This window comes from Mercenaria mercenaria, chromosome 7 (genome assembly GCF_021730395.1).
Source record: "Mercenaria mercenaria strain notata chromosome 7, MADL_Memer_1, whole genome shotgun sequence".
NCBI lineage: Eukaryota > Metazoa > Mollusca > Bivalvia > Venerida > Veneridae > Mercenaria > Mercenaria mercenaria.
In genome coordinates, this window is record NC_069367.1 from 65,842,691 (window position 1) to 65,870,426 (window position 27,736).

The 27,736-nt window shown below is 35.4% G+C and overlaps 1 protein-coding gene across 1 annotated transcript; it reads right to left on the minus strand.

Annotated features, from left to right (window-relative positions):
* Positions 1-211: 211 nt before the first annotated feature.
* On the minus strand, positions 212-27,736 carry LOC123554030 (uncharacterized). The gene is made up of 9 exons (XM_053548561.1): positions 27,352-27,736; positions 18,193-18,357; positions 16,197-16,361; positions 15,314-15,490; positions 14,017-14,213; positions 13,422-13,482; positions 7,057-7,156; positions 4,900-5,087; positions 212-2,246 (listed from the first exon to the last, which is right to left on the minus strand). Exons 1-9 carry the CDS (start codon positions 27,623-27,625, stop codon positions 2,200-2,202), a joined length of 1,374 nt encoding a protein of 457 aa, XP_053404536.1. The 5' UTR covers positions 27,626-27,736; the 3' UTR covers positions 212-2,199.

Here is a 27,736-nt window from a genome sequence, read left to right on the forward strand (position 1 = left end):
ATGGGCTTTCTTCAGGATGCATATCGATTATCGATATCTATAAGAACTTTACGGCAAATAAAAAATAAACACGATTTAATAGGCGGGGTTAATCTACAAAATTCTAGTGTTGATGCAAAATGCATTCACTGAAATTCTATACAAGGATAAACATATATCCCACATACAACATTATTACTTGAAATGATAACGTTTGACGAACACAAATCGATGTTGGTTAAAACAATGACACTTTAATGACAATTTTTGACATAACTATGGTAGGTTGAAAATTATGTACACACACTATAGTTACCACGAAAGCAGTGAAAGATTGAATTACCTGTATACATCTGAAGATATGATATAAAGATATAATGCCCATCTTTCCCTCAATATTTTATGAATGATATTGATTTAAATTAAAAAAATTGTCGTCAAATATATCTGACTAAAGAAGCTGTTCATGTTGAACTGCCATCACAATTTAATGTTATCTAGTGACAGACTTTTGTTAGAAAAACTTCCAAATATTTAAGTGGTATATCATATTCACGCTGTGTTAACTTAAACATATATAATACTTTAAACCTAGCATGTAGACATGTTTCTTGAATGTTTATATAAATACTAATAAGATATTGTTAAATATGAGATTTGGATTATCATGCCCAAATTATATATATCTATGAATATGAACAATCGTGTACATGAGATTCGTGATGTACGATATTGTACGGTAAGTATGTAGTCCTATAGACTGCGATCAGTGTTTTCATGGGACATGTAAGGTAAAGATTTAGTTATATAGAATGCATGGTCTACAAGACTGGTGCGGTGGATTATTGTTTCTATGCATCAGTAGTTGTAGTTGTTGTGGTGCACTATTGTCCTCATGTGTCATTGTTCGGAAAGGACGAATTTGCGTGTATTGAGATGCAAGATACCTGCGGTGAATTCTTGTTTCAGTGTGTCAGTGTACGGTAAAGATGTAGTTAAATAGAATGTGCGGTGAACTATTGTTTCCATGCGTCAGTGTACGGTAAAGATGTAGTTAGATAGAATGTGTGGTGGACTATTGTTTCCATGCGTCAGTGTACGGTAAAGATGTAGTTAAATAGAATGTGCGGTGAACTATTGTTTCCATGCGTCAGTGTACGGTATAGATGTAGTTAAGTAGAATGTGCGGTGAACTATTATTTTCAGGCGTCAGTGTACAGTGAAGATGTTGTTAAATAGAATGTGTGATGGACTATTGTTCCCATGCGTTAGTGTACGGTAGAGAATTAGTTAAATACAGGGTGCGGTGAACTATTGTTTCGATGCGTCAGTGCACGGTAAAGATGTAGTGAAATACAGGGTGCGGTGGATTATTGTTTGTATGCGTCAGTGTACGGTATAGATGTAGTTAAATACAGGATGTGGTGAACTTTTGTTTCAATGTGTCAGTGTACGGCATAGATGTAGTTAAATACAGGGTGCGGTGGATTATTGTTTCCATGCGTCAGTGTACGGTAAAGATGTAGTTAAATACAGGGTGCAGTGGACTATTGTTCTCATGCGTCAGTGTACGGTAAAGATGTAGTTAAATACAGGGTGCGGTGGACTATTGTTCGCATACGTCAGTGTACGGTAAAGATGTAGTTAAATACAGGGTGCGACGAACTATTGTTTCTATGCGTCAGTGTACGAAAGATGTAGTTAAATACAGGGTGTGACGAAATATTGTTTCTATGCGTCAGTGTACGGTCAAGATGTAGTTAAATACAGGGTGCGGTGGACTATCGTTTCCATGCGTCAGTGTACGGTGAATATATAGTTAAATACAGGGTGCGGTGGACTATTGATTCTCTTCGTCAGTGTACGGAAAAGATGTTGTTAAATACAGGGTGCAGTGGACTATGTTTTCCATTCGTCAGTGTACGGTAAAGATGTAATTGTAAACTTATTCAGTTTCATTGTTTGAAACATATTGATCTTGATGTGTTACTAAACTGCATGACATATGTCTAATGATATTGAATTTGATCAATGGACAATGTGCATTTAGTTATATTTAACATAGTTATAAATATAATAATACATTACAACGCAAGCCATCTATTGGGACTGACAAGACATTGATTCGAAGTAAATATAGGAAGAATACAATATTTAGTCTATACACACTTCAGTTACTATTATTTATATTTCTTATATAGTATCATCAACTCTGAAGTTTTAGTAGTATTTTACCCATATTCCCATTGTTGCAGCGGTATAGAATGCTGAAACAGAAATAAAAAAGAGGTGAATACTAGTAAACAGTGTCAAGAAAATAAGATTCACAGATTAATACATGTATACGAATATCAGAATAATTTGAAATATGTAAATTGCTAAATTCTATACAAATGAATTGTCACATGGTGAGAAAAATGTGCAGTCAGTCCGGGGCTTGAACTCGGGACCCCTTGCTTACAGGGCGAGTGCTCTACCGACCAAGCTACCCGGCTGCCACATCTTCTTCCCTAACGTGACCAAATCCGTACCGTGACATACACCCTCACAAATTGGAAAGTCGTCCTCGAATTTCGGAGGTACATAATATTGCAAACGTCGTAAGACTAACCAAGCAAGCATGCCATGGTCCCCCGTTGGACGCCAAATGTCACAGGGTGAGAAAAATGTGCAGTCGATCCGGGGCTCGAACTCGAGACCCCTCGCTTACAGGGCGAGTGCTCTACCGAACAAGCTTCCCGGCTGCCTGACACATCTTCTCCCCGAACGTGACCAAGTCCGTACCGTGACAAAGTTATTCATATCGGATGAGATGAGGAGTTCAGAATAACATTTTCATATTGTTATTACATTGTATTTCCTTTGGGCTTTTTTGTACCTGCTCTAAGGTAGGTTTGAAAAAAAAAGTGTTCAGGTGGATTATCTGATCTATTTAATTAAAGGGGCATGTCATTTTCAACATTCGAAAAGTTTTAACATTTTAGTAACTGTAAATAAACAAGAGCTGTCAATATTGTAGACAAATGCCCCCCCCCCCCCCCCCACCCCCCCCCCCCCCCCCCACCCCGCGCATGCACAAGAATGACACAGCTGTATGCGTAAAAATCACACATCATTTCGTGACCTTGACCTTAACCTAAGAAACCCATGTCATAAGCGTTAACAGACATTCTCAATATGGTTAACATTTGTTTAAAAATATTTTCAAATCTCTTGATAAATGGCAGAGTTATGAACCAGACAAGAAAACCTTTGAACTCTCAATGTGACCTTGACCTTGGAGCTTGGGGTCTGGGTCTTGTGTATGACACCTCATATCATTATAGGGAACATTTATTCCAAGTAATTTCAAAATCCCTTCATCGATGGTTGACTTGTGGACCGTAAAAAGAACAAACCCTTTTAACTTTTAACCTCTAAGAGTGATCTTGCGCACGACATGTCGTCTCATTATGAGGAACATTTATGCCAAGTAATTTCAATTGTCCTTGATGAATGGCAGAGTTATGGACCGGACACGAAACAGACCATATTAACGTTTTGACTTCTCAGTGTGACCTTAACCTTGGAGGCAGGGGTCTGGATCCTGCGCATGACACGTCGTCTCATTATGGTTAACATTTATGCTAAGTTATTTGAAAAACCTTCAGAGTTATGGACCGGACACGAAACAGACCATGAAAACCTTTGACTTCTGAGTGTGACCTTGACCTTAGAACTACGGTCTGGGTCACGCGCATAACATGTAATCTCATTATGGTGAACATTTATGCCAAGTAATTTCAAAATCCCAAGAATTAACATGACACACAGACGCACGCACGGACAGGCGGACAGGGCATTTTAATATGCCCACATTCGGGGGCATAAAATTATAAATACTGATTCAGTGAGTTCTTGATAGTATTTATAACAACAACACACGCGTATTTTGTTAAATACATGTATAAAGAAACAATAACGCTTTTGAAACACTGCGAGTTTAATAATACTCATAAAATATCAACAAAAAATTGATTATATATGATATGATCTAGAGCTGCTTTTGAGAAAAGCGCATGTCTCCAACAATTGCCTAATCATTGGAATAGTTATGTATCTGAGTCAACTGTACATCAATACATGTATCATAGGCATTTGTACAAAAGTGATTTCCGGTAATTCAAGGATCATAACGCTGAAGTGCCTGTGCAGATTTGGCTAGTTATCGTACTTGGTCGAGGACTCATTGGCAAATACATTTTATTCAAGTCTGGTGAAGATCGGAAAAGAAGTGTTCAATTTAGAGTGCGGACAAGTGTGTAAAGAGCGATTTTCGGTAGCTCAAGGGACATAATTCTGAAGTGCCCTGCAGGCCGATTTGGCTTGTTATCAAACTTGACCAAGGACGTATTAGCAAACACTTTGTTTAAGTTTGGAGAAGATCGGATACGAACTATTAAAATTAGAGCGTGGACAAGATTACAAAAGGCAAGTTTTCAGTAATTCAAGGGCCATGATTCTGAATTGCCTGGGGCGATTCGGCTCGTTATCGAACTTGGCCGAGGACTTATTGGTAAACACAGTTTGTTAAAGTTTGAAGAAGAACGGATGAGAACTATTCAACTTAGAGCGCGAACAAGACTTGTGACAGACAGACAGACAGACAGACACACACACACACACACACACATGGACACACACAGAGCAGTAAATCAATATACTTCCCACATCTCTATGTGGTGGGAGACAAAATTACTCCAGAAATATTTTCTTATTATGCTTTCAAATCTATGATAATTGGAGGCTATACTGGAGGTGAGTACATTTACATATGTTCCTATTTTTATCATTGTAATTCAATGGCAATCAAACACAGAAGCATAATTTTCCACTCTTTTGACACATCTATTGTCAAAATCAGATTAAGTAGTAACTTACTTTCATAAGAGTATATGGAGCCTCCAGTTAAAGCCGAATATGTAAATTTTGGATAGTTGTCAAAGGCGTCATAGGAACAGCTATAGAGTGGTGGGAAAAACACAACCGTGTAAAAGTGATCTTGACATGGAACAGCGTCAATGTCATATCCAGCAGTCATCCTAAACGATCTACCATACATTATATCACTAAAATAGAAAGAGAGGAAAACAGGTAAACATCTGTAAAACTGGCCACTATTTACTTCAAATTAATTTAAGCAAAGATAAGGATAAAATATCATAAAAATTCAAATAAACTAGGTGGAACGTAGTTTTCAGCAAATCTTTATTTTCATTTATTTATCAGATGGCATTCAGTTGTAAAGGAGTCAACTTTATTCTTTACTAGAATATTTTAAGCATTCATTGTACAGGACAGCACGGCCGATATGGTTAGACAGATTGTTGGTAAACATGTTGTTCGTTTATCCTAATATATTTCTGTGTTTTGATGATATACTACTAAGATAAAAAAAAAGAAAACTCCACAGTTCGCTCAACACGTCAGATATGAAAATGTTGCAGGCATAGAGGTAGTGCAAATGCATTCTACCGGGCACGCCCTGTAGCCCCGGGTTTGGCTGAAGTTAACATTTACACATGTTACAAGAGCTTTCAGGTGAAAAATTCTAACTCATTTCTCACCGTGTTTCAAAGTCAAGACCAGAGTAAATAATGGTATAGTTCAAGTCCCGAATTAGTAACAAGCGCACATTGTAGATAAACACACTAATATAAACATTAAGGGCTTTTCAAACAGTCGTTATTGCGCAAACTTTAGTCATTTACGTAAGTCGCTGTCTGTTTGTCTGTAAATGCTAGTTAATCTGTGCATGCTAGTTTTAGTTGCAAGTATAGTATAGTGTACTGCTCTGTATTACTGGAGGTGAAGAATTAGTAATACAAAATTTGGCGGCGCCTGTTGAAACTTCTCTCACAGTTTCTTTGTTTAGTTTCGGTGATTTATCAGGTCAAATTTCAATCCAGTAATACAGACCATGTTACAGTTATCTTTTAACAACAGTTAAGAGCACTGAATTAAAGATAATACTTAGAATATTGTAATTCAACTTCGTCAACATTTTCTAACCCTAGAAGAACCAAACTCTTCCGCCAGTAAAACAATGATTAAAACTTACGTCATACCAAATACCTAGAGCACGTTATAAGCCACAACAGTTAAACTTTAACTACAAACTAAGTCTTTGAATCGCTTTCAAGATTAAGTATAAAGTTGAGTAGTTACAAACGTTATGGTATTGGAAACGAAACAAACTAGGCGTTGGTAAAAAGCGGAAAGGTCGGTTTATAGAAGGAAAGGTGAATACAACGAAAAGTATGGAAAGCCGATGTGGCATGCTAATTGTAAAATGCTTAACACCACTTACTTAAATGCCAACTGCTAATTGTGCATATACGTGTACCGGAAACGTCGTTGAAATATTAATTTTATATTGTATTCAAGAATCAAGATCCTTTTAGCATATTAAATAGACAGCAAAAGTGAATTTTACAAAGCGATGATTTATACAATAAAATTCTTTACAATGACAAGACACGAGACGCTTTTTTCAACTCCAAATGCCTTTCTTATTATGTTTTAAAATACAAGATTCAAATCAAAGCGTATAACCCTTTTTACTTACGCAATGTCACGTGCATTGCAATTTCATATCCACAATATATAAGTTGGAACAATGCCATACAGGTATATCAGATTTTTAAGATTTCTTTTATATTTTAATGCGGTAGAGTGTATATTTCTAATTTTCGTGTAAGAATTTAAATTTACCGAAATATATCCCAAAGTTAATCATTCATACTATTTCGCATTCAAGTATAGATCTGGTGCCATTCCAGTGAAAAACAATAATGAAATTTTCATTGCTTTTCAGAAATAAACGGTGAAAATATCAATTCTATTTCACTCATATATTATCAGTATTACACTGAAAAGCATACATAAAATATGTACATATGCAAGCTATGCAGATAGTACACTGATATCTTATTGACAATTTTATAAATGAGAGAAATAATAATCAGCTACTTTTAAAAACATGTATATTTGTTTTGGTCCATTTCCTTTTTTTTTTCAAAAAATAATTGTACTTACGTTGAACCGTTCAGGTCCCACCAAGTGTTGGTAAGTACTGGGATACTCCATGGATGTTCAATGACACGCGAAGTTGTAAACCAGTTGTTGATCGTCGAACCTATGTTAAAATTGTATTACATAATGCTTGACACATTAAAGAGCTTGTAGGTCTTCATCTTTTTTCAGTACTTTCAATATTCCTTTCCAGCAAAGCAGTAATTTTGAACAAAATGTTTTTATTTCGCTCTTTATTTCTTCAGATTGCACCGTTTTGAGACTTCTTATAACAAGATTTCATACAGTACGTAGTAGTAAATGTTTTCTATCTTATGATATCAATGAATGGTTTCTTGAATCGAAATGTTAAAGGAGGTAATACTATACAGACACTAGATAAGGAAATTGCGCGAAAATAATGGTAGTCGCATAATGGCGGATTAAAATGGTCCTCGGATTATTTGCTCTAAAGAGCTATTTTCCTAATGTTCTTTTCTCCACAACTACAATTTAGAGTCCTATTTTCAGTGGGTGTGTTTGACTGAAAATACTTTTCTTGCATTACTCATGACACCTTCATTTCTTTTGTTATTTATTCAGCACTGACAATAATCTCCAAGAAAATGTATGTTACAGATACATAAAATGGGCCTTATATGTGCTGCAGCTACTGGAAATATGTCGCTTTTATATAGAAGAAAGAGATACAGCTATTTAGTGTGTTTAACCAAAGGTGTATTTTAGGTGACCCGTGCTCGACTATTCACTGCAACGTCATTGAAGTTTACCTTACAAACTCAAAACTGTAATAGAAAGTAAGAGCAAAACAGGAACGCTTCGTCATAGGAATATCATGTAAGGAATTAAATACTCGCGTACCGTTAACATCGCTTTTCAAGCAGGACCTTTGCGCATGGTCTTGAGAAGTTATTCAAAATACCTTAATAACTATATCCTCAACAACAATATTACTATGACAACAGAGTGATAATAATTTCTACCGTCTTGGGATCAGATGGGTTTGTTGTTGGGTTAAATGTCGCACCGACACAATTTTATGTCATATGACGACATTCCAGCTTTGATGGTGGAGGAAGACCCTAGGTGCCCCTCCGTGCATTATGTCATCAAGAGCAAAAAACCTAGGTATATTGGTAGAACCATCGACCTTCCGTAAGCCAGCTGGATGGCTTCCTCACATGAAGAATTCAGCGCCCTTGAGTGAGGCTTGAATCAACATCGATAAGGGGCAAGTGATTTGAAGTCAGCGACATTAAGCACTTGGCCACGGAGGCCCCAGGATCAGACAGAAGTTCTCTTTTATGATACTTTATTGGATAACCATAATAATCCGATGAAGATTTTATGTAGTTCTATGTGTAATTAATAACTATGCATAAACATCTAGTATATCGAATCGTTATACGTGTTACTAATTTCGAACTAGCTTAGAATCTTATGCGAGCCAAAGACCGAAATTCAACTTCATAACTTTATGTTAAAATTTTCAAAAAGTCTACTTTCTAAGTAGCATTCGAAGAAGGATCGAATTTCATGATATTCCAAAAGCCGAATTCGATCTGGTTTTGAATTGACAGTCTGTTCAGACACTTAAACTGAAACTTTTTAAGACGAAAATTTAGCTAGCACTGACTGTCGAGCCAGCTCGAAAAATCGTACTTCAAATTTTTGAAAAGCTGAGTTTCATTGTAATTCTGAAACTGCTCACAATTTAAAGTTTACAAATCGCGGAAATTGGATATATCAAATTCAAATTTTTAAGAAGCTTATAATATTATATTAATTCTGGTATTATATTTCAAGCACGCTCGAATTTTCAAAACATTCAAATTTAAAGCTAGAATTGAGTGTAAAACTAGCTGTTGAATTAGCTGCACTTCGATCTTAAATATGGAGCCAGCCTAATCGACGTTTCGAAAATCTAGCACTGCATGTTGAACCAGCTCTGACATCAAAATTCAAATTTTCCATTAAAATATCGAGCAGGTATTAAATAAACAGCCAGCTTGAGGATCGCATTTAACATTTTTCAAAATATCGATTGACTTGAAATTCATGTTAGCTAAAAAAAACTCGATCATTCAGTTGACTTCAATTCTATCTCGAAATTCGGTGGTTTTTTTATCATTTTTATTTTAATATCAATTTCAGAGTTTGATTGAAATTCAATGTCTTGCTTATCTACCTTGGAATAATGTACCGTTTAGTCCGTTCTGATTGGTAAGTAATGTAAACAAACATCATTCTAAAACCGGTTAACTTTGAAAATGTAAAGAAAAGTGGAGATCATGTTTGATGCAAGAAAACGGTAAAACACTCTGTAACGTTAAAATGAGACCCGGAATTGTAGTGGTAGTGTATTACCTATGTATCCATGACAAAGTCTGAAATGCTATTTTTCGTGATGAAAATGCTGCCTTAATGTTACATTTAGATCTGTCATGTGATTTCAACAAAAATACAGTAAAAATTAAGAAAATCACACAGTCCGCCATTATGCGCAAACCATTTCTGCCTAGTTACTGTCTGTTTACATAAGGTACCATTTCCAGCCATATTAACACTTCTTTCATATCAGATATGGTGTCACCCCGGTATAGAAGTACTTCCGGGTCGTTGTATCCTAGAAAATAGTTCTTTGAAATTTTGAAGTTCCCAATTTAAGGCTATCCCTACTTTGACATGTTAAATTCCAAATGTATTTATTGATACTGTGTACATTTTTTTGTCATTTCTGATGTCTTTAACAGTTGCTTTATGTGTGTTTTTCAGGATTACATTTCTGTGCGGAAGGATTAAAAAACTACAACAGACTTTGTGACCATGACAGATGTCAGTGGGAAATTTAAACATGGACTTTGATGTGTAGCAAAAAGGTTCATCGTTGATGGATGTGTTTTTCTGTGATATGTTGACTGGGATAGTATTACTCTTCAGAAATACAGAGCTGTCAATGCTGCAATTTTGTTGTGAAATTCACAATCCATGTCCAAAAGTGCTTGTTTTACTATACCAGCAAAGAAGGAGAAATTGTACCGGGCCGACACCTATATGGCAAATTCAGAAAGTGGAATTTCTCAGCAACCATAGGGTTTACAGTCATGAAACTTCACACACTAGTAGTTGATAACAATACAAATCAGTGGCTAAAAGGATATATTTTCAAGGTTTGTGAAAATTTAATTTTATTCAAATTTTAAAAATTCAGTAGCTGAATTTTTCTTTGAAATTTGGTAATAGTTGTCTTCCTCTTGATTTGTCAGTCTTCTCAATAGTGCAAAGACACTGAACAAGCAGGAAGCTTTAAAAAGGCTATATAAAAAGAAGACACATAGTTTTCACTTTAATTTTAAGAAAACAAAATATAAAGTTAAATTTCTTAAATTTTTAAAAAAAAAATCTTATTTCGCATAGCGTCTCTTTTCCGAAGAATTTATAAGTATTATTTTGTGAACATGTTACATAGTGCCGCAAAGACCGTGGATGAACAGTGTTGTATTTAGGGAAAAACTATACATTTTGGACCGGATGGGTTTATAAATGAGGCTATAGTGGGTTTTTTCATAACAAGAGTCGGGGGAGACTGACTGCTTGTCGGGCCTGGATCTCGAACCGGTCAGGGTGTTATTACACTGATGTTAAACCCAGTCAGCAGGCGTCTCATATATGATATAAAGAAATTGCGTGATTGTTCGTTCCCTTGCGTATGAACGCATAACTAATATTACACGAAATAATTATTTTTTCATTTCAGTCAAATTAAATTGTGCTACCGGCATTTTGGGCATTGAAGAACATTGCTTCCCGGTGTGCCGAGTGCATTTGACGGCATTATTAATGTATAACAATTTTCTTTACACTGACAGGACTTTGGGTTTTGTATTACAGGGAATCATGGAGGTTGCTTCAGTGTGAAAATAGTTGTTGTTGTTGTTTGTGTATTATTTTATTTATTCATTTGTTTTTTCAGTTTAGAACATACTCGAGCTTTCAGCTTAGCCCACATCAGGCCATAGTCAGATAAATTCTCCTTAAATGGATGCTTCTATTCTGATTTGCTTTTCAGGTTTTAAAAACGCAGGTCTGTGCTACTAAGAAACTATTTAACGGGGTGATTTCCTGGGTGGGGGCCTGTGCAGTTTCCCTTATATGTATTTGTCTGGTACCGCTGGAAACATAACTTGACGGTATTTGTTTTTAAGTTTTGACCGAATCATTCTACTTCATTCTTTAGATGGGACTTTTCCTGTTGGGACTTTTATCCATGTTTTTTCTGTATGTTGTTTTTTCATGCATTTATGTGTTTCAGTTCTTTTAAATGTTCATTTCAGATACTTTGTTGTCCGTGCTGAAAGAGGTTGTCTGGTTAATACTTTTTTTAATATTCTTTTCATATTTCAGCTAAACATTTATGTAGAAAATTATTCAGTTGCAGTGTTTTAATGACAGACTTCCTGTAAAGTTCCTGAACCAGTTGATATCAGATGAAAAAGAAATGATAGATGGTACCAATCTGTGAAATATGTCACTTTTTTTTTCTATAGTTTTTTCCTGATCACACTTAGAACTATACACATACACTCAATTGTTTCTCAAAAAGGCCGCCCACCAGTTTCACGATCTTTCTTTGTCATTTGCAGGGCGATGAATTCCATACGTTAGAAAAATTTAGAACCGTACAACCAAACCCAGCAGTTTACCCATAAACCAGACCAACCTATTTAGTCGAGCGGGCAAAAAGCTGTGATTCCCAGTGTAACACCGCAGACGACGGGCTGTTTTCGGTAAGCGATTTACGTGTTCCACCGGCACTTTTCCCCTTGGTCCTAATGTCTTTAGTCAGAACTGTAGTCTTGTCAGTAACTGTTTAAACAGTTTCAGGGGTACCCTGAGCTGTTTTCTGGCTCCATTTTTGGAGTTCTTGACCTTCCGCACTTGCCTGTTTCCCAAGATGGCGCGGATGGGTTTTTGCATTTGAACGTTTTCAGGCATCCCCGGGCTTATTTCGAAGAAATAATTCATTTTAAGATAGACTGTGATGTATTAAATCTGTTTTAATCCAGTAATTATCTAAATATAATCACATATTGGTCTTTGCTTGTGGGTTTTGGTCTTTCAATCATTAAAATGTTCATTTTTCTGCAATTGTAGTGGGTAAATTATGCATTTTTTACTAAAATTGCATATTTTTAAAGTAATACTCATTTTGATACATTATTTTACAAAATAGATAAGCTTAAAGTTACATAAAACATACTATAAGAACATTAACTAGTTGATAATCACACGTTGATTTCATGAAATCTGATTGAAATTTTCAGAAGGAAGGCAAATTTTGTAATGTGCCTTTTTTCTTCAAAATTCCGGTTTCCGAGCCAATTTTCTCCGCAGAGAAGGTCTAAATTTTGAATGTTCCTGCGGAACAAAATTTCTTTGCGATGACAATGTCTTGTGTAACTTTTCTCGCAAAACCCTAAGTTACAAGATTTTGTGGGAAAAATTTGGCTAAATTGATTATTTGATAAGATTTAGGTGTCACCCCGGTATAGAAGTACTTCCGGGTCGCTGTATCCTAGAAAATAGTTCTTTGAAATTTTGAAGTTCCCAATTTAAGGCTATCCCTACTTTGACATGTTAAATTCCAAATGTATTTATTGATACTGTGTACATTTTTTGTCATTTCTGATGTCTTTAACAGTTGTTTTATGTGTGTTTTTCAGGATTACATTTCTGTGCGGAAGGATTAAAAAACTACACCAGACTGATGGCCATGACAGATGTCAGTGGGAAATTTAAACATGGACTAGATACTTTGATGTGTAGCAAAAAAGTTCATCGTTGATGGATGTGTTTTTCTGTGATATATTGACTGGGATAGTATTACTCTTCAGAAATACAGAGCTGTCAATGCTGCAATTTTGTTGTGAAATTCACAATCCATGTCCAAAAGTGCTTGTTTTACTATACAGCAAAGAAGGAGAAATTGTACCGGGCCGACACCATATAAGAGCATTATCGGCGCTTGATGGTTAAGTGCTATGTTTCATAATTTTGTGCATCTTTATATGTTTGCAATTTGTGTGAACGTTTTGGTAAAACGAAAAAGTGCTGATATCTAATTTCGCATTATTAGCGTAATGTAACCATGGTTTCCTTGCCTTATAGTTGACCCACTTTTTCTGGCCTTTTTTCTTGCCTGTAGACAACAATTTAATACAAAGGTAATCTTGCAAGAAGCAAAAGGCATGAAATGATATTATACACGGTTGCTTTCATAAAGAAAGTAGCGGTCATTCCTATTACCGTATAACGTTTAAATTTGACCGGTTTTGTTCTGTGTAACATTGCGGAATCTGCACACTTACCAGATCCACCAAATCGTACAGAGAGAACATTTGTGGTGGTGTCGTAGAGTTCATAAGTTACCTAGAAGTAGAACAAAACAGTTGAAGAGCCATAATGTATAAATTTAAAGTGAAAAGAGGAATTGGGACATGTGTCTTTCGTTTTGGAACTAAATTGAATTGAGGCCTTGAAAATACAGCTAGTGTCACAGGGTGAGAAAAATGTGCAGCCAGACGGGAACCCGAACACGGGGCCTCGAAATACCGTTCCGATGCTCTACCCATGAGCTACCCGGCCGCCTACACAATTTCTCCCCAATTAATATTCAAGTCCTTTACCGTCACATTAGCATACATGTTGATGGCGTTATCTCATTCAACGCTTAAGGATTATAGTTCAGAAGATGATAAAAAGTCAAAATTCAAGGTATCAATCTACTTTTACCAAGATGGTATTTCATTTATTGAACCGAAGGACAAAATAGTAGCAAAACTGAATGCTTGATCAAACGAAGCTGTAGCCACCGTATTTGCTTTAGCACCATTCTTTCTCGAATGGTGTTGAAATTCTAAATTTGACAATGGTAATATGGCTGATCTTAAAGATACATATTACCTCCTGGATATTTAAAAGACCCCATTGGTCAACCTTCGAGTTTCTGTAGTTTAAAGAACAGCTTGTGTTGTAGACATCCTTACAGCCTTCTTCATCTGTCACTCCGTCACTCCCATAGCCGAAGAGGAACGCATTGGTGACATTGTAGCCATTTTCCGCTGAACCGCGGAACATTAACTCCCAAATACAGTCAGGAGCTGTAAAAAGACAAATGTAATATATATAAATATTGGTATGAATCCCTTGGCAAGTATAGAATTAATCTGACAGATAACATCCACGCATGAAATACAGTACAATATAAGATACAATATTATGCTAAGATGGTATTTGTAAATTATACTATATTATATTCTGCGTGGATACTATTTGTAAAACCAACTGGATACATGCGAATGAATTATACCATGACAGATCTGTGTTTTCGCATTTCCTTTGCTATACTGTCCTTGCTGTGATACTGAACCCGTAATGTATGAAATATCGTAATAAAATATCCGCATTATTCGGCCGTTAATGCAGTTTCTACGAGCACCTGATTCAATACGCCAAATTCCTGTGATCGAATGCCACTTACCTACTATCATTGAGTCAATTACCATCAGTCAAATTAGGTTTCAATGATGTGCAGGAAAGACGGTCTACATTCGTTAAAAAATACAAGAAACAACTAGTATAGAGTGGTAAATTTCGCATTAGGTTACACCACTATCTTACAGAAAAAATAAGCTTGCGTTGTATCCTCATACAGTAACAAGGAGAACAAATATGAACATAACTCGCTATGTAAACATAATCAATTTTCAAAATGTTGACTTAGACCCGTACATGTGCAGAAACACGAAATGAATTTATTTAATGCAAAGTAAACAAATGTAATAGTCCGGAATGCATGAGCCTTTTTTACAACTTTGAATTCAATATCGATTCTAAAATATAAACAAAACGCAAGTCAGTGTCATTAGACACACATTTTGTAAAATTGTCTAAAATAGGCAGATCGTTATTAAGGTATTTTGATTAATTAACCAAATAACATTAGGTTATGTTAATCTCCTCTTAATTCCCGTGTCTGAAGTGCAAACAGATTGAAATATAAATAAATAAAAAAAATAGTCATAGTCCCAGATACATGTATGTTATTTTCGAAAATAAATACAACGAAAGTAAAACACTTTTCAGAGCCAGAGGAAATTTTACTAAAATCTATTCGATTCCACCGTTATACTTCTTCCATTTTAGGTGTGATTATCCTCAAAGTCGTAAATGAATGCGTGCATAAAATAAGACAGCAAACCTTGAGTAATTTTCCACTGGGAACCAATCGCATCGCATGTAAAAGCCCAAGACGTTAAACCGCTGTCACTTTTATACCCTGGGGCGCACGCGACTGTGGCTGTAGCCCCGGCCTGTGATCCGAGAGGGTAGGAAACTCTTACATTAATATAGTCTGTTTCAAGTGCTGTTCCACAATCTGTAAATGGCGAGAAATCAGGTATGAACAAAATGTTGAACGAAGATCCTTTGAAAGTATAGAATGCTACCAAGCAAAATAATAGTAGACGCGCTTTGACATAATCGGGTTATGGCGTGTAATTGATATTCCTAGCACTGGCTTAAATAGATTTAAAATCAGGCTTATATGTCTAGAAAACCAAACATGGACGCAAAATTCACGGCCTCTTTTTCAAATTAAATGCATTTAAGAGCAGCTAAAACCTTTCAAAACGGTCAAAAAGTATTTTAGAAGTACGTTTGAAAGGTCAAAAGAAACTGGGTACAGGCGTGCCATGAGGACATCAAATATTATGATTATATGTGTCCACACTCAATGATCGTTCATTTGTATTGAAAGGACTAAGTACACATTGTCATAATTATTATAAGCAAAAACAAATAAGGTCGGTGTCACTGTAGCAAAATAATTGTTAGGTGAAGATACTTGATCAATTTTAGAGTAAACGCCAGCTGTCGTACAGGGATAACCTACATACTTTGTAAGTTCACGTGAGTAAAATGTACTTACAGCTTTATACGTTTTTTTTTTCCAATTGCACAATTTTCAGTGAACACCCCTTTGAATATTAAGTGGTACTGCCCAGATTGAATGATGGATCAGTCCATTTTAGAAATTTAGCAAGCTAAGGGTTAAGCTAATTAAGACCTTTAAGAATCGTCACCTTCTGTACAAGATGTACTTTCCCACTGTCCGTCTGCTTGACACGTTACACTGTTAACTGTAGGTGAAAATCCCGGAAAACATACCAAGGTAGCAACATCATTCAATGCAGTTCCCGTGTAGCTGAAATGATCCCCGTTAGCGGGAAGGAGCGGCGATCCGCAGTCTGAAAGTTTAGTTTATTTCAGTATTAGGGGATTTTCGAGATTCACGTTACTTTAGATAGTTTTAAAGCTAATGCAATACTTCTAAAGAGTTTAAAAAAAATCAGTGTTGATTTATCGCAATTTGCACGTCTGCAGTTTCCGATGCATCGTTAAATGGTAATTGATTACTAGCGTTGCCAGAATACTCGATCAATTATTCTAGGTGGCATCATAATGTCTAAGAAAGATCCTATTTTTCAAATTTACATTTAAATTTACTGTCACACAGGCCAGAGTCAAAATAAACTGTTGCGTGTCTATTGTGTTAAAAGTTGAGACCTTTCTATCGCTTTTATAACAAATACATTAAAACAATCTAGATCAATAATAAAATAGTTATGGCTGTTAGGAAATGCCTGCGGAGTGGAGTTTATTTCGAAATATTTTTCAAATTTAGTTCATTTAGGAGTTCAAAACTGTCAAAATATTATTTGTAGAATTACGTTTGAAAGGTCAAAAGAAACTGTGTGCAGGCGTCCCATGAGTACATCAAATATAATGATTAAATGTGTCCACATTCGACAAGCTTTCATTTAAATTGAAAGGACTAAGTACATATTGTCATAACTAAAATAAGTACAAACAAAAAAGGTCTGTGCCACTGTACCAAAGTAATTGTTAGGTGAAGATACTTGATCAATTTCAGAGTAAACGCCAGCTGCCGTACAGATGAATGCACTTTTGAGGTTAACCTCCATACGTTTGAAAGTTCACGCGAGTAAAATGTCGTTACACCTTCATACTTTATTTTCCACTTTCACAATGCGTCCGTATGTACACTGGATATTACTGGAAAAGTTCAGCCTTTGACACACCGACACGGAACCACATGTGACATCTTGATGTATATATTATTTTTCACAATTCATTCACGTATATAAAAATGATCTGAAGTTTGCATACTTTTAAAAATGAAAATTAGCTTTGCACATTTACATTTTATGAAGGGGAAACATAAAATAAAACATAGCCGTTAAGTACAGTCGGTAAAGTAGTGATTCTAATGTTTCAATCACTTTTACACTTGTCTAATTAAAAATAATGTCAGAAGTAATAATTACTTTTGATATACTAGGAAATGTTAAATCATACAATGTAAAAGGCTATCAACTAATTGTGAATAATAAAGATGACTTTAAGCTAATTAAAACCTTTAAGAATCGTCACCTTCTATACAAGATGTACTTTCCCATTGTCCGTCTGTATGACACGTTACACTGTTAACTGTAGGTGCAAATCCCGGCAAACATACCAAGGTAGCAACATCATTCAAGGCAGTTCCCGTGTAACTGAAATGATCCCCGTTTGTGGGAAGGAGTGGCGGTCCGCAGTCTGAAAGTTTAGTTTATTTCAGTATAAGGGGCTTTTCGGGATTCACGTTAGAATAGTTTAAAGTTAATGCATTGCTTCTAAAGAGTTTAAACAATCTGTGTTGCTTTTGCGCAATACTAGCAATGCAAAAACTATAAAAAAAATTCTTTCTCCAAAAATATATATAGTAACAGGGTTCCATTTCAAGACCTGAAAGGTACAAATCATTTACTTTTGTAATATACAATGATTCATTTTCACTTGAATGAAATATAAAGTTCGTGGAGTGAAATATTAGGGGCGTTAGAGTAAAATAGCAATATTCATAAAAATACTGAATCCGCAGTCTCCAGACTTAGCGGCCGATAACATTTATGTTTTTGCTGCCATTTCTTTATAAAACTATCTAATTATCTATATAGTTTATTTTTCTAATTTCGTAGTGCAGATAGAAATATGTGATATGTATGAAGTACAAACCAGCTCCTGTACAAGTGGGAACAGTTCCGTTCCAGGAACCATGCATACAGTGAAGAATTTCAGTCCCGGCTAAAGTATAGTCGTTATCGCAGGAGAAACTGGCAATTTTTCCATCACTGGATATTTCAACGTTCCCATTTCCCGGTGTCTGCGGAGATCCACAAACTAAAACAGATGAACAAAGATTCTGAAATTCAAATGAATGTTGGTTTACGTCTAATGACTGATGTTCGGTAGTTTGCGACAAATGTACGCTCAAACTCGTATCAAGGTTTATTTTGTATTGTTATATTTAAGAAATAATTTGAAGCAAAACAGTGTTTTAACACTACATGTATGTATGGAAAAAATGTACAAGATGTGCGATTATACATCGAGCGTAATAATTTAAAGTATTGGACCCCTAACAGTAATGCTTAAAAAATGACATTTACTTGGTATATTCTTAAAGTTGACCATGTTTCGCACTGTGTTGCAAATTTTAAAGAACTTTTACCGTGCCGTTTTTGTGTATAATTTATGGTATTTCCTCAAGCTCAAGTAGAGACAAATTTCAGTGTGATGACCACTATCTAAAACGTTTGCAGAGAATTCATTACAGCATTAATTTTGATAAAAGAAACATCAAACTATTGTTAAACAATTATAAAACACAAAATAAAACTGCAAATATCATTTTTCTAGGGTGTCTCAAGTAAACAGATTTAATGAGATAGAATTCTAACTCCAACATTGAAAAATTAAGGTCGAATCCTCTGGGTCTGTTTTGAATTTTGCTCACTTCATTCCAAAAAACCTTGACGTAGAAGTAAAACTACCTGCATTTCTTCCTAAATATGTAATCTAAAGAATGAAGGCAAAATAGAGACTTTTTTTACCGCATGTAACTCAGTATTTTTGAATACGTCTAACTATAACCCTCCTGATTCAGAAGTAAATTCACTTTGAACAGCAAGAAATCGTTTATAAAATGAAAAATTTCCACTTTTGTACAATACATCCATAATAAGTCTTGAAAGAAGTAAAAACTTACTAGAAAAAAGGAAAATATGGAAAAAAAGGTTTGGTCCTCTTGAACCTATGCCCCTCGCTCCCCTGAAAATTAGGTTTATGGTAGGAATTGAATACTCTTCAAAAAGGAGGTACTCTTTTACGGGTCCAATACCTTAACGAGGGCGTAGCCCGAGTGAATTATTTCGTAGGACGTATAAAAGGACGTAGGACGTGTTCGCACAGCGAATTACCAACTCAGTGTGTGTGTGTAAATTAATCAATATAATCATTATTATTTGTGCTATATGACATTTCGATTTAAACGTGTCTTTAAGTAAAATATTTGATCAAATTTGAAAGCGTTATTTCTCGATGTTGTCAACATAATATTGTTGTGATGATTTTAAGCATTGCCTAGTCATATCAAAATTTTTATTAATAACATTGACAATGAAACTACAAGAGGAAGCCATTATTCAACTCGTACCATAATTCAGCACTTAAACTAAAACCAATTCAAATAATTTATTTGATGATAGTTTTCAATCAAAACGTATGAACCATTGCAAAATGCATTGGGTCCATTTTCCTTTTCATTACGCAATGGCCATTTATCTCTTACATTTCAAGTGTTTTGGATATTTGTAATGGAATTTATAAGCATAGGGAATGCAACGCCAAGTTGAATTTTTGTCTTAAAATCAAAGCTTTTTGTTCCCATTGAATAGGTTCAACTATAGTGGCTGATTTCTGCCATTTCGTGTTTTCGTGTTGGCGGGGCGAAAACACGACAACTCGACGTTTAAAGAGCGCCGACACGACAGATTGATCTGTCGAGTTTTCGTATTGGCGGGTATAAATATGTCGTGTCGGTGCCCATTATTTGTCGAGTTTTCGTGTTTTCACAGGGTCTATCTCTTGTCATTTTTGACATATAGGTATGAAATGGTGGTCCCTGCTGCATTATTTTTCCAAAATTTGAGATACGTTAGGGGGTCATGCCCTCCTATTTAGGGGCTGAGAGGGTATCCTCATGGACTTTTTTGAAATACAGGAATAAAATGATGGCCTCTGTTGCATTTTGGGTCTAAATTGTGAAAAAATATTATTCCTTTGCCAAAATAGTTGGGTTGGGTGCAACTATGACGAGTACAGGTCACTTTGGGGGTTTGGGTCGGGGATGGAGGCGTGGCGATGGCACGGCCATCGGCCCCGACCCCGGCCAAGAACCTGAGCTTGTACAAATAGAAAAATAATTACGTATATGCGTGGGCTTCAATGAAGATTAACTTATTCACAGGAAATACACAACCCCCGTACCTCAAAATTTTGGCTCAAAAATGCAGCAGAGACCACCACTTTATACATATATTTCAATTACTCTACATTTTATAATAGATGTCTGAAAAGAATTTGTCGTATTTTCGTGTTGTCGTGTTTTCGTGTCGGCGGGGCGATAAACACGACAACACGAAAATTCAATAAAATAATGTATTTGTCGTGTTTTCGTTTTGTCGTGTCGGCGGAGCGAAACACGAAAACACGACAAATACATAATTTGTCGTGTTTTCACCCAGCCGACACGAAAACACGACAAATAAAGGGCGCCGACACGACATATTTATACCCGCCAACACGAACATCGACAGATCAATCTGTCGTGTCGGCGCTCTTTAAACCTCGAGTTTTCGCGTAAAATTTGTCGAGTTTTCGTATTTTCGCCCCACCGACACGACAACACAAAAATACGAAAACTCGACAAATTAGGTTTTTGTCGAGTTTTCGTGTTTTCGCCCCGCCAACTCGAAAACACGAAATGGCAGAAATCAGCCACCATAGTCAACAAATAAAAACATGCAACATGTTGTTAAACATTGCTTGCAGAGTCTGACATCCGTTATCGATGTCTGTAATTGTAATTTTAAATGAAAATTATATTTTCTTTTGCTTTATATGGTGATTGATCACTAGCGTTGCAAGAATACTTTATAAATGAATCCGGGTGGCATAATAATGTCTTGGAAAGATCTTAGTTTTTTTCAAATTTACATTTAAATTTACTGTCACACAGGTCAGAGTCAAAATAAACCGATGCGTATCTATTGGGTTAGAAGTTGAGACCTTTCTATCACTTTTATAACGAATACATTAAAAACAATCTAGATAAATAAGAAAAAAGAAAACAATTATGGCTTTTAGAAAATGGCTAGGGAGTGGAGTTTATTTCGAAGTATTACATAGGTATATCAATAAGCGTAAATTATGGTCATACTAACTATTAAGGTTGAATCATACATATATTTATTTAATTGCTAATGAAAAGGGAACATGAAACCTTTGAATTTAATGAAATGATTAATTGATCATGAACTGGCGAGTAACGTTTGAAATGCAAAAGTGCGCCTTAAATTACAAAACAATATATATATTTTGCTTATCTCCAAAATTTCAAAGTGCACGAATATACAGAATTTTCAAATCATACGCCCGTTTCATTTGTCCTACAAATGGCTACGAGTTGTGTAAGGGAGACAACTCGAACTAAGGTCCAATACAGATGGAATGAAACTTTTAGAAACGATTTCAGAACGGATATTTCTCTAACAATTCCGGAACTAAATGCTGTTCTTGGAAATGATGATGTATCTGTAGATAAAAAGGTGGATTATTTTAGTAGCATTTTTACAGAGAACGCAGAAAAATACTTTAAGAAATGTGTCAAATGCAATATGCCTTCGTTTGTCGATAAAGATACGGAAAGGAAGAAATGGTTTAATACGGACTGTATAGACAAGCAACGCAAATACAAGGCATCATTAGCAAAGTATTTGAATAATCGAAACAGTAGTAATCTTAATGAACTACACACATTAAAGCGAGACTACAAAATATGTGTCAAACGATCAAAATACATATATAATCGTGAGCGCTGTCGGAAAATGAACGATATGAGAAGGCTAAGGCCTAAGGATTTTTGGCGAATGTTTAAAACAAGACCGACATGCTTCAACGACTCCGTCTCATCGGAGGATCTGCTTGAGCATTTCAAATCTCTGTCGAAGCAAAACATAGAAGACAATGACGATTTTAGTGATTTCTTGAAAACTTTTGATCGTATCAACACAGGGAATAACTCATGTACATTTGAAGAATTAGATGTCCCAATTACATACGAAGAAGTTAATAAAGCTTGTAAAAATTTAAAGCGTAGCAAGTCACCAGGCTTAGATAATATCATTAACGAATACTTCATAGAAGCCTCAGATATACTAATTGGGCCAGTAACAATGCTATTTAACAGCATTCTTGATTCTGGAAAATTCCCAAGGTCATGGTCACAAGGAGTCATTGTTCCTGTCTTGAAAAAACAGCCATCGGATAACCCTAGCAATTACAGAGGAGTAACGCTTACAAGCTGCTTTGCAAAACTATTTACAACAGTTATAAACGAACGTCTTAAGAGATGGTCTACACAAAACGATAAAATAACTGACGCGCAATTTGGATTTCGATCGGGACATGGTACTACCGATGCCATCTTTGTTTTGCAGACTTTGATTGACTACTACTTGAATAGCGGAAAGCGATTGTACTGCGCCTTCGTCGATTACCAAAAGGCTTTTGACTCTATATCAAGAAGTGCTTTATGGTACAAACTTATCAAAATTGGAATTGATGGTAAAATACTAAAAATATTAAGATCTATGTACAGTGAAGTAAGGTCTTGTGTTAAACACACTGACACGTTGTCAGAGTTCTTTAACTGCGATTTGGGTGTATTTCAAGGGGAGATAACATCGTCTTTACTTTTTTCTCTTTTCGTGAACGACATTGAAATGGCAATGCAGGAGAACACATCTTCCGGGTTAACTATTGAACAATTGAATATTTACCTTTTACTATATGCTGACGATTGCGTTTTACTGAGTGATACGCCGGAGGGTCTACAGTCACATCTTGACTTATTGTTTGATTACTGTCATCGGTGGAAATTAACCGTTAATATTGCAAAAACCAAAATTATCGTATTTAAAAAGGGCAATTGTCAATTAAGGGAAGTAGAAAAGTGGACGTATGATGGAACTGACATAGAAATTGTGGACTCATTTAATTATTTAGGATTCGTTTTAAGCAGTAATGGTTCATTAAGACGCGGCATTAACGCGCTGTCTAGCAAGGCCATAAAATCAATGAATTCACTATTAACACTCATGAAAGACATCAATACGCCGATAAATATTAAATTTAACTTGTTCGATGCATATGTCGCATCCATCCTCTGCTACAGTTCTGAGGTATGGGGCTTCTCGTCGGCCGAAGTGGTGGAACGTGTGCACCGTAAATTCATTAAACGAATCCTGAACGTCAAGACAGCTACAAGCACTCATGGCATATATGGAGAATCCGGAAGGCACCCACTGATTATTAACAGAAAATGCAAGATTATAAAATACTGGTTCAAACTTGTTAACAGTGATCAAAATAACTGTATTATGTCACACATGTATCAATTGTTACTAAAAGGCGTCGAAAATGGAACTATAAACTGGCTTTATAAAGTTAAAACGTTGTTAAATGAAAGTGGTTTCGGAGAAGTATGGATGTACCCCAACTCAGTTAACGTTAAACACTTCATGGTTACATTTAAAAACAGGATTAAAGGCATGTATATTGCTGAATGGAGACAAAGCTTAAACAATAGCCCTTCATTGATGCTGTTCAAAGAATTGAAAGACTCATTTCAATTATCTGAGTACCTATTATTAGTTGAAAACTGTAAATATAGGCATATTTTAACAAAGCTGCGTTTGTCATCTCACTGTTTGGAAATAGAAAAAGGCAGATATAGGAATATAAATAGAAATGAACGTCTATGCACATTATGTAACAAACAATCAATTGAAGATGAATTCCATTTTACCTTGGAGTGCCCAGTCTATAGTGATTTTCGTGTACAATTGATACCATTTAGATATAGGAACAGACCTAGCATGTTTAAATTCATTGAACTATTAACATCCAAGAATAGAGTGATACTTAATAGACTAGCTTTATTTTTGCTGAAATCGTTTGATAAACGTAAGACAATGTTAAATGCTGCAGTACCTTGACAAATTTATATCAAGTCGATCATAATGTATTATGTGTTAATCTCATCTATCATTCTCTCTATTACATAGCAGATGGTGTATATCCCCGCGCTTTGTGATTATTATTAATATAATGTACTCTTATAATGTCATGTACTCTTTGTACTATGTGTCTTATTTGTACAATCGATATGCTATATGCGTAAGATTTATTCAATAAACTATGTTATGTTATGTTATGTTATATATTTCCTATCGGTTGGCTCAATAATACAAACCTCATACTATTAATGGGAGTGAAAAGCTTAAAACTCGTACTTAATTGCTTACACATTCAATGAAAAGATGTAGTTCGAAAAGTGATTGAAAAGGACAGCCTGTACTCTGTTATAAAACTGGAATAATGTACACAATAATTAGATTATTACATTATTCTTTTGTGAATCGAACATAGATCTTGACAGCATGTGGAACATTCATACTGTTTGACTGACATCAGATTGGCTGTCTGGTCATTAAGACCAGTTTGCAGTTGCTTTTTTCAATGCAGTCTCCATATGTATTTCTCTTGTGCAACTGCAAGTACTTCAATCTTTAGTAATTATATATAGCTAAAAAGCAATAAATGTAGCAATTCAGTGGATCAAGGGGATGTGAAGAACGCACCGTATTAAATATCCAAAAGCTATTAAGATTCACGTGCAATTAGAAAATCAATGCATTTTCGTATCAAAATATAAACTTAAGATTTCGTTGTTAATCTCAAGGCATAACTCAAAAATATTTGGCTTGGTTGGAAATACATTTACAAATAGCTACAGGATCAGACATCAATTGGCATTTATGAAGAAAATCACATACCGGGAGTCTATTAAAGTTTTCCTTTGGCGCTATATACTTTAGTCAGACAAATGCTTATATTCAGATTGTCAGGCCCTAGACTATTTTAGAGTTTGGCATTTAAAGGGCTGGCTGGTGTGCCAAAACAACTTTGAACTTGACATGTTGACAAGTTAGTGCACGGACTGGATGTTTTGGCACACCCACCAGAAAAACAGATATCTCATTTATCGTACTGGCACGCTAATTTGGTGACTTGGCGCGTGGGTGCACTTCAAAAGCCACCACAGATTCGTGAACTGTCAATGGTTGTTGATGAAACTTCAACACAATTATTAAGGACAACGATGTACATTGATTACTGACGAATGTACCGCCACTGTTTGTGTTCACTGAATTTGAGTAAACCTAAACGTTTGGCGACATGTCTCGTTTTGAAGTTCGGGCAAAACAACAGCGACACCCAGGAGCATTTTAGCTTAACAAATGAATTAATTAGCAAATGGTTATTATTATTTGATACTTATATTTCATTTCTAGTGAATAATTAATATTTCATAAATCTAAAGCTTCTTTTATAATATCTTAATTAGATGAAACTATTCATTGTCAATTTTATTACAAAATATTTAAACTGGTGTACGACAGAATCTTGTAACCCAGGCCAATGACCGGAAGCGGACATAGTAAAACAGTAATTGGACCGGTACGAATTTGTGACGTCATTTTAATGTCATATTGTGGCCTAAAAAAGTCTAAAAATTGTTAACGTCAATAATGTATACGACTGACTGATTCTAACAATCAAGTACACATGGTTGTGTATAGGTATATAATAAACAATTCATTAAACGGCAATGACCGGCCCAAAGAGTTTATTAAAATTACTAAACCTATGTTTGCATGAGGACGTAGCATTGTCAGACTGGGTTTACCACAGATTCAAACATACAATTATTCTTTTTCCCCACAAAATCTAACTGGTACCTCTACAATCTTGTAGTTTGTATCGAACAAATTTATCTGCCGTGTAAATATTTGCAAGAAAAATCCTTTTACATCACTGGATAAATTCAAAAATAATATTATAATTACAGTGATAATATGAGCTAAAATACTTAGCAAATTATATTTTTATTATTTTCAAAACGCTATAAACAATGAGTTCTAAATAAAAATTGTAATAGTTTTCTTTTTATGCGTTAAAATAGGTATAAACCACTGGTAAAAGACCCGCGCATTCGCTATCCGGTGAAAACGCAATTCCTGATTTTCATTTAAAACTATCTTTAAATCCTGTATAAACTAGAGCTGATTTTGAGAAAAGTGCATGTCTCCCACAACTGCCTAATAATCTAGACTGACATTTTTTCTCCATTATTTATCTGAGTCAATCATGCACCAAGACCTGTATCACTGGCATTAGTATTTTCGGTAATTCAAGGGCCATAATTCTGAAGTGCCTGGGCCGATTTTGCTTGTTATCGAACTTGGCCGAAACTTATTGGCAAACACATTTTGTTCAAGTGTGGTGAAGATCGGGTGAGAAATTTTCGACTTAAAGTGCGGACAAGATTTGTGACAGACAGACACACAGACAGGAGTAAATCAACATGATTAACAAAGTTGCATCGATTCAATTTTGATCTGTCAGATTATTTTTTTTTGAAATTTCGCTTTTCAGTTTTAAAGACATTTTTCATTTTTCTCCTCGCGGAAAAAGACCACTCGTTATATTATTGCAACAATGTTGTTAATACGAAACTAAACGTTGTTCTCCTTTCTGTTCAAACATATAGTGAATGTAAATATGATACAGCGTAATATAATAATTGAGCCGCACCATGAGAAAACCAGCATAGTGCGTTTGCGACCAGCATGGATCTTGACCAGCCTGCGGTTTCTCTAATTGCAATAGGCTTTGAAAGCGAACAGCATGGATTCTGACCAGACTGCGCGGTTGCGCAGGTTGGTCTAAATCCATTCTGGTCGCAAATGTACTATGTTGGTTTTCTCATGATGCGGTCATATGCGAATCTTAAACGAAAAAAAGTCTTGTAAGGTTAAAAATCTATAGATTATATCTACAACTACATAATTATGATGAAATATACATGTATTTTCTACCGGTTGCTACTTCTAGTATAAACTTTCCTGCTAAAATGTAAGGACATATAAATATTAAGAACTTTAACTCAATTTATAAAGGATTTATTTAAAATAGACATGAACTTACCGTCTGAAAATTTGATGATAACGGAGTCAGGGTCTGTAACTGTAGTATTGTTAGACGATATCTGACATGTCTGAGAGTCTATGTTGTATCCAGCCTGCACGCACTGGGCATACTCTATGCAATTTCTGCCACATTCAAGAATCGAGATGTCGTTAAAATATGACACAACATTAACAACCTTAGTACCTTGTAAAATTTCAAAGTACTTTTGATTGTAATTTCCCGCCACCACACCAGCGAAGCAGATGATGGATAAGATAATGTTTCTATGCATTTTACCTTATGCAGACACTTATATTCATGCAGGTAATGCAATAGGAACCGTTATCTCAACCAGTGTTTAAGTTACTACCGGACACGTACGGAATCTCTGATTCAGCGCAGT

Coding starts and splice junctions, on each gene's coding strand:
- LOC123554030 (XM_053548561.1), bottom strand. CDS start 27,625: ATGCATAGAAACATTATCTTATCCATCATCTGCTTCGCTGGTGTGGTG. Junction 18,358..27,351: donor TATCATCAAATTTTCAGACG/GTAAGTTCATGT, acceptor CATCTGTTTTAG/TTTGTGGATCTCCGCAGACA. Junction 13,483..14,016: donor GTCTTTTAAATATCCAGGAG/GTAATATGTATC, acceptor TTCTACTTCTAG/GTAACTTATGAACTCTACGA.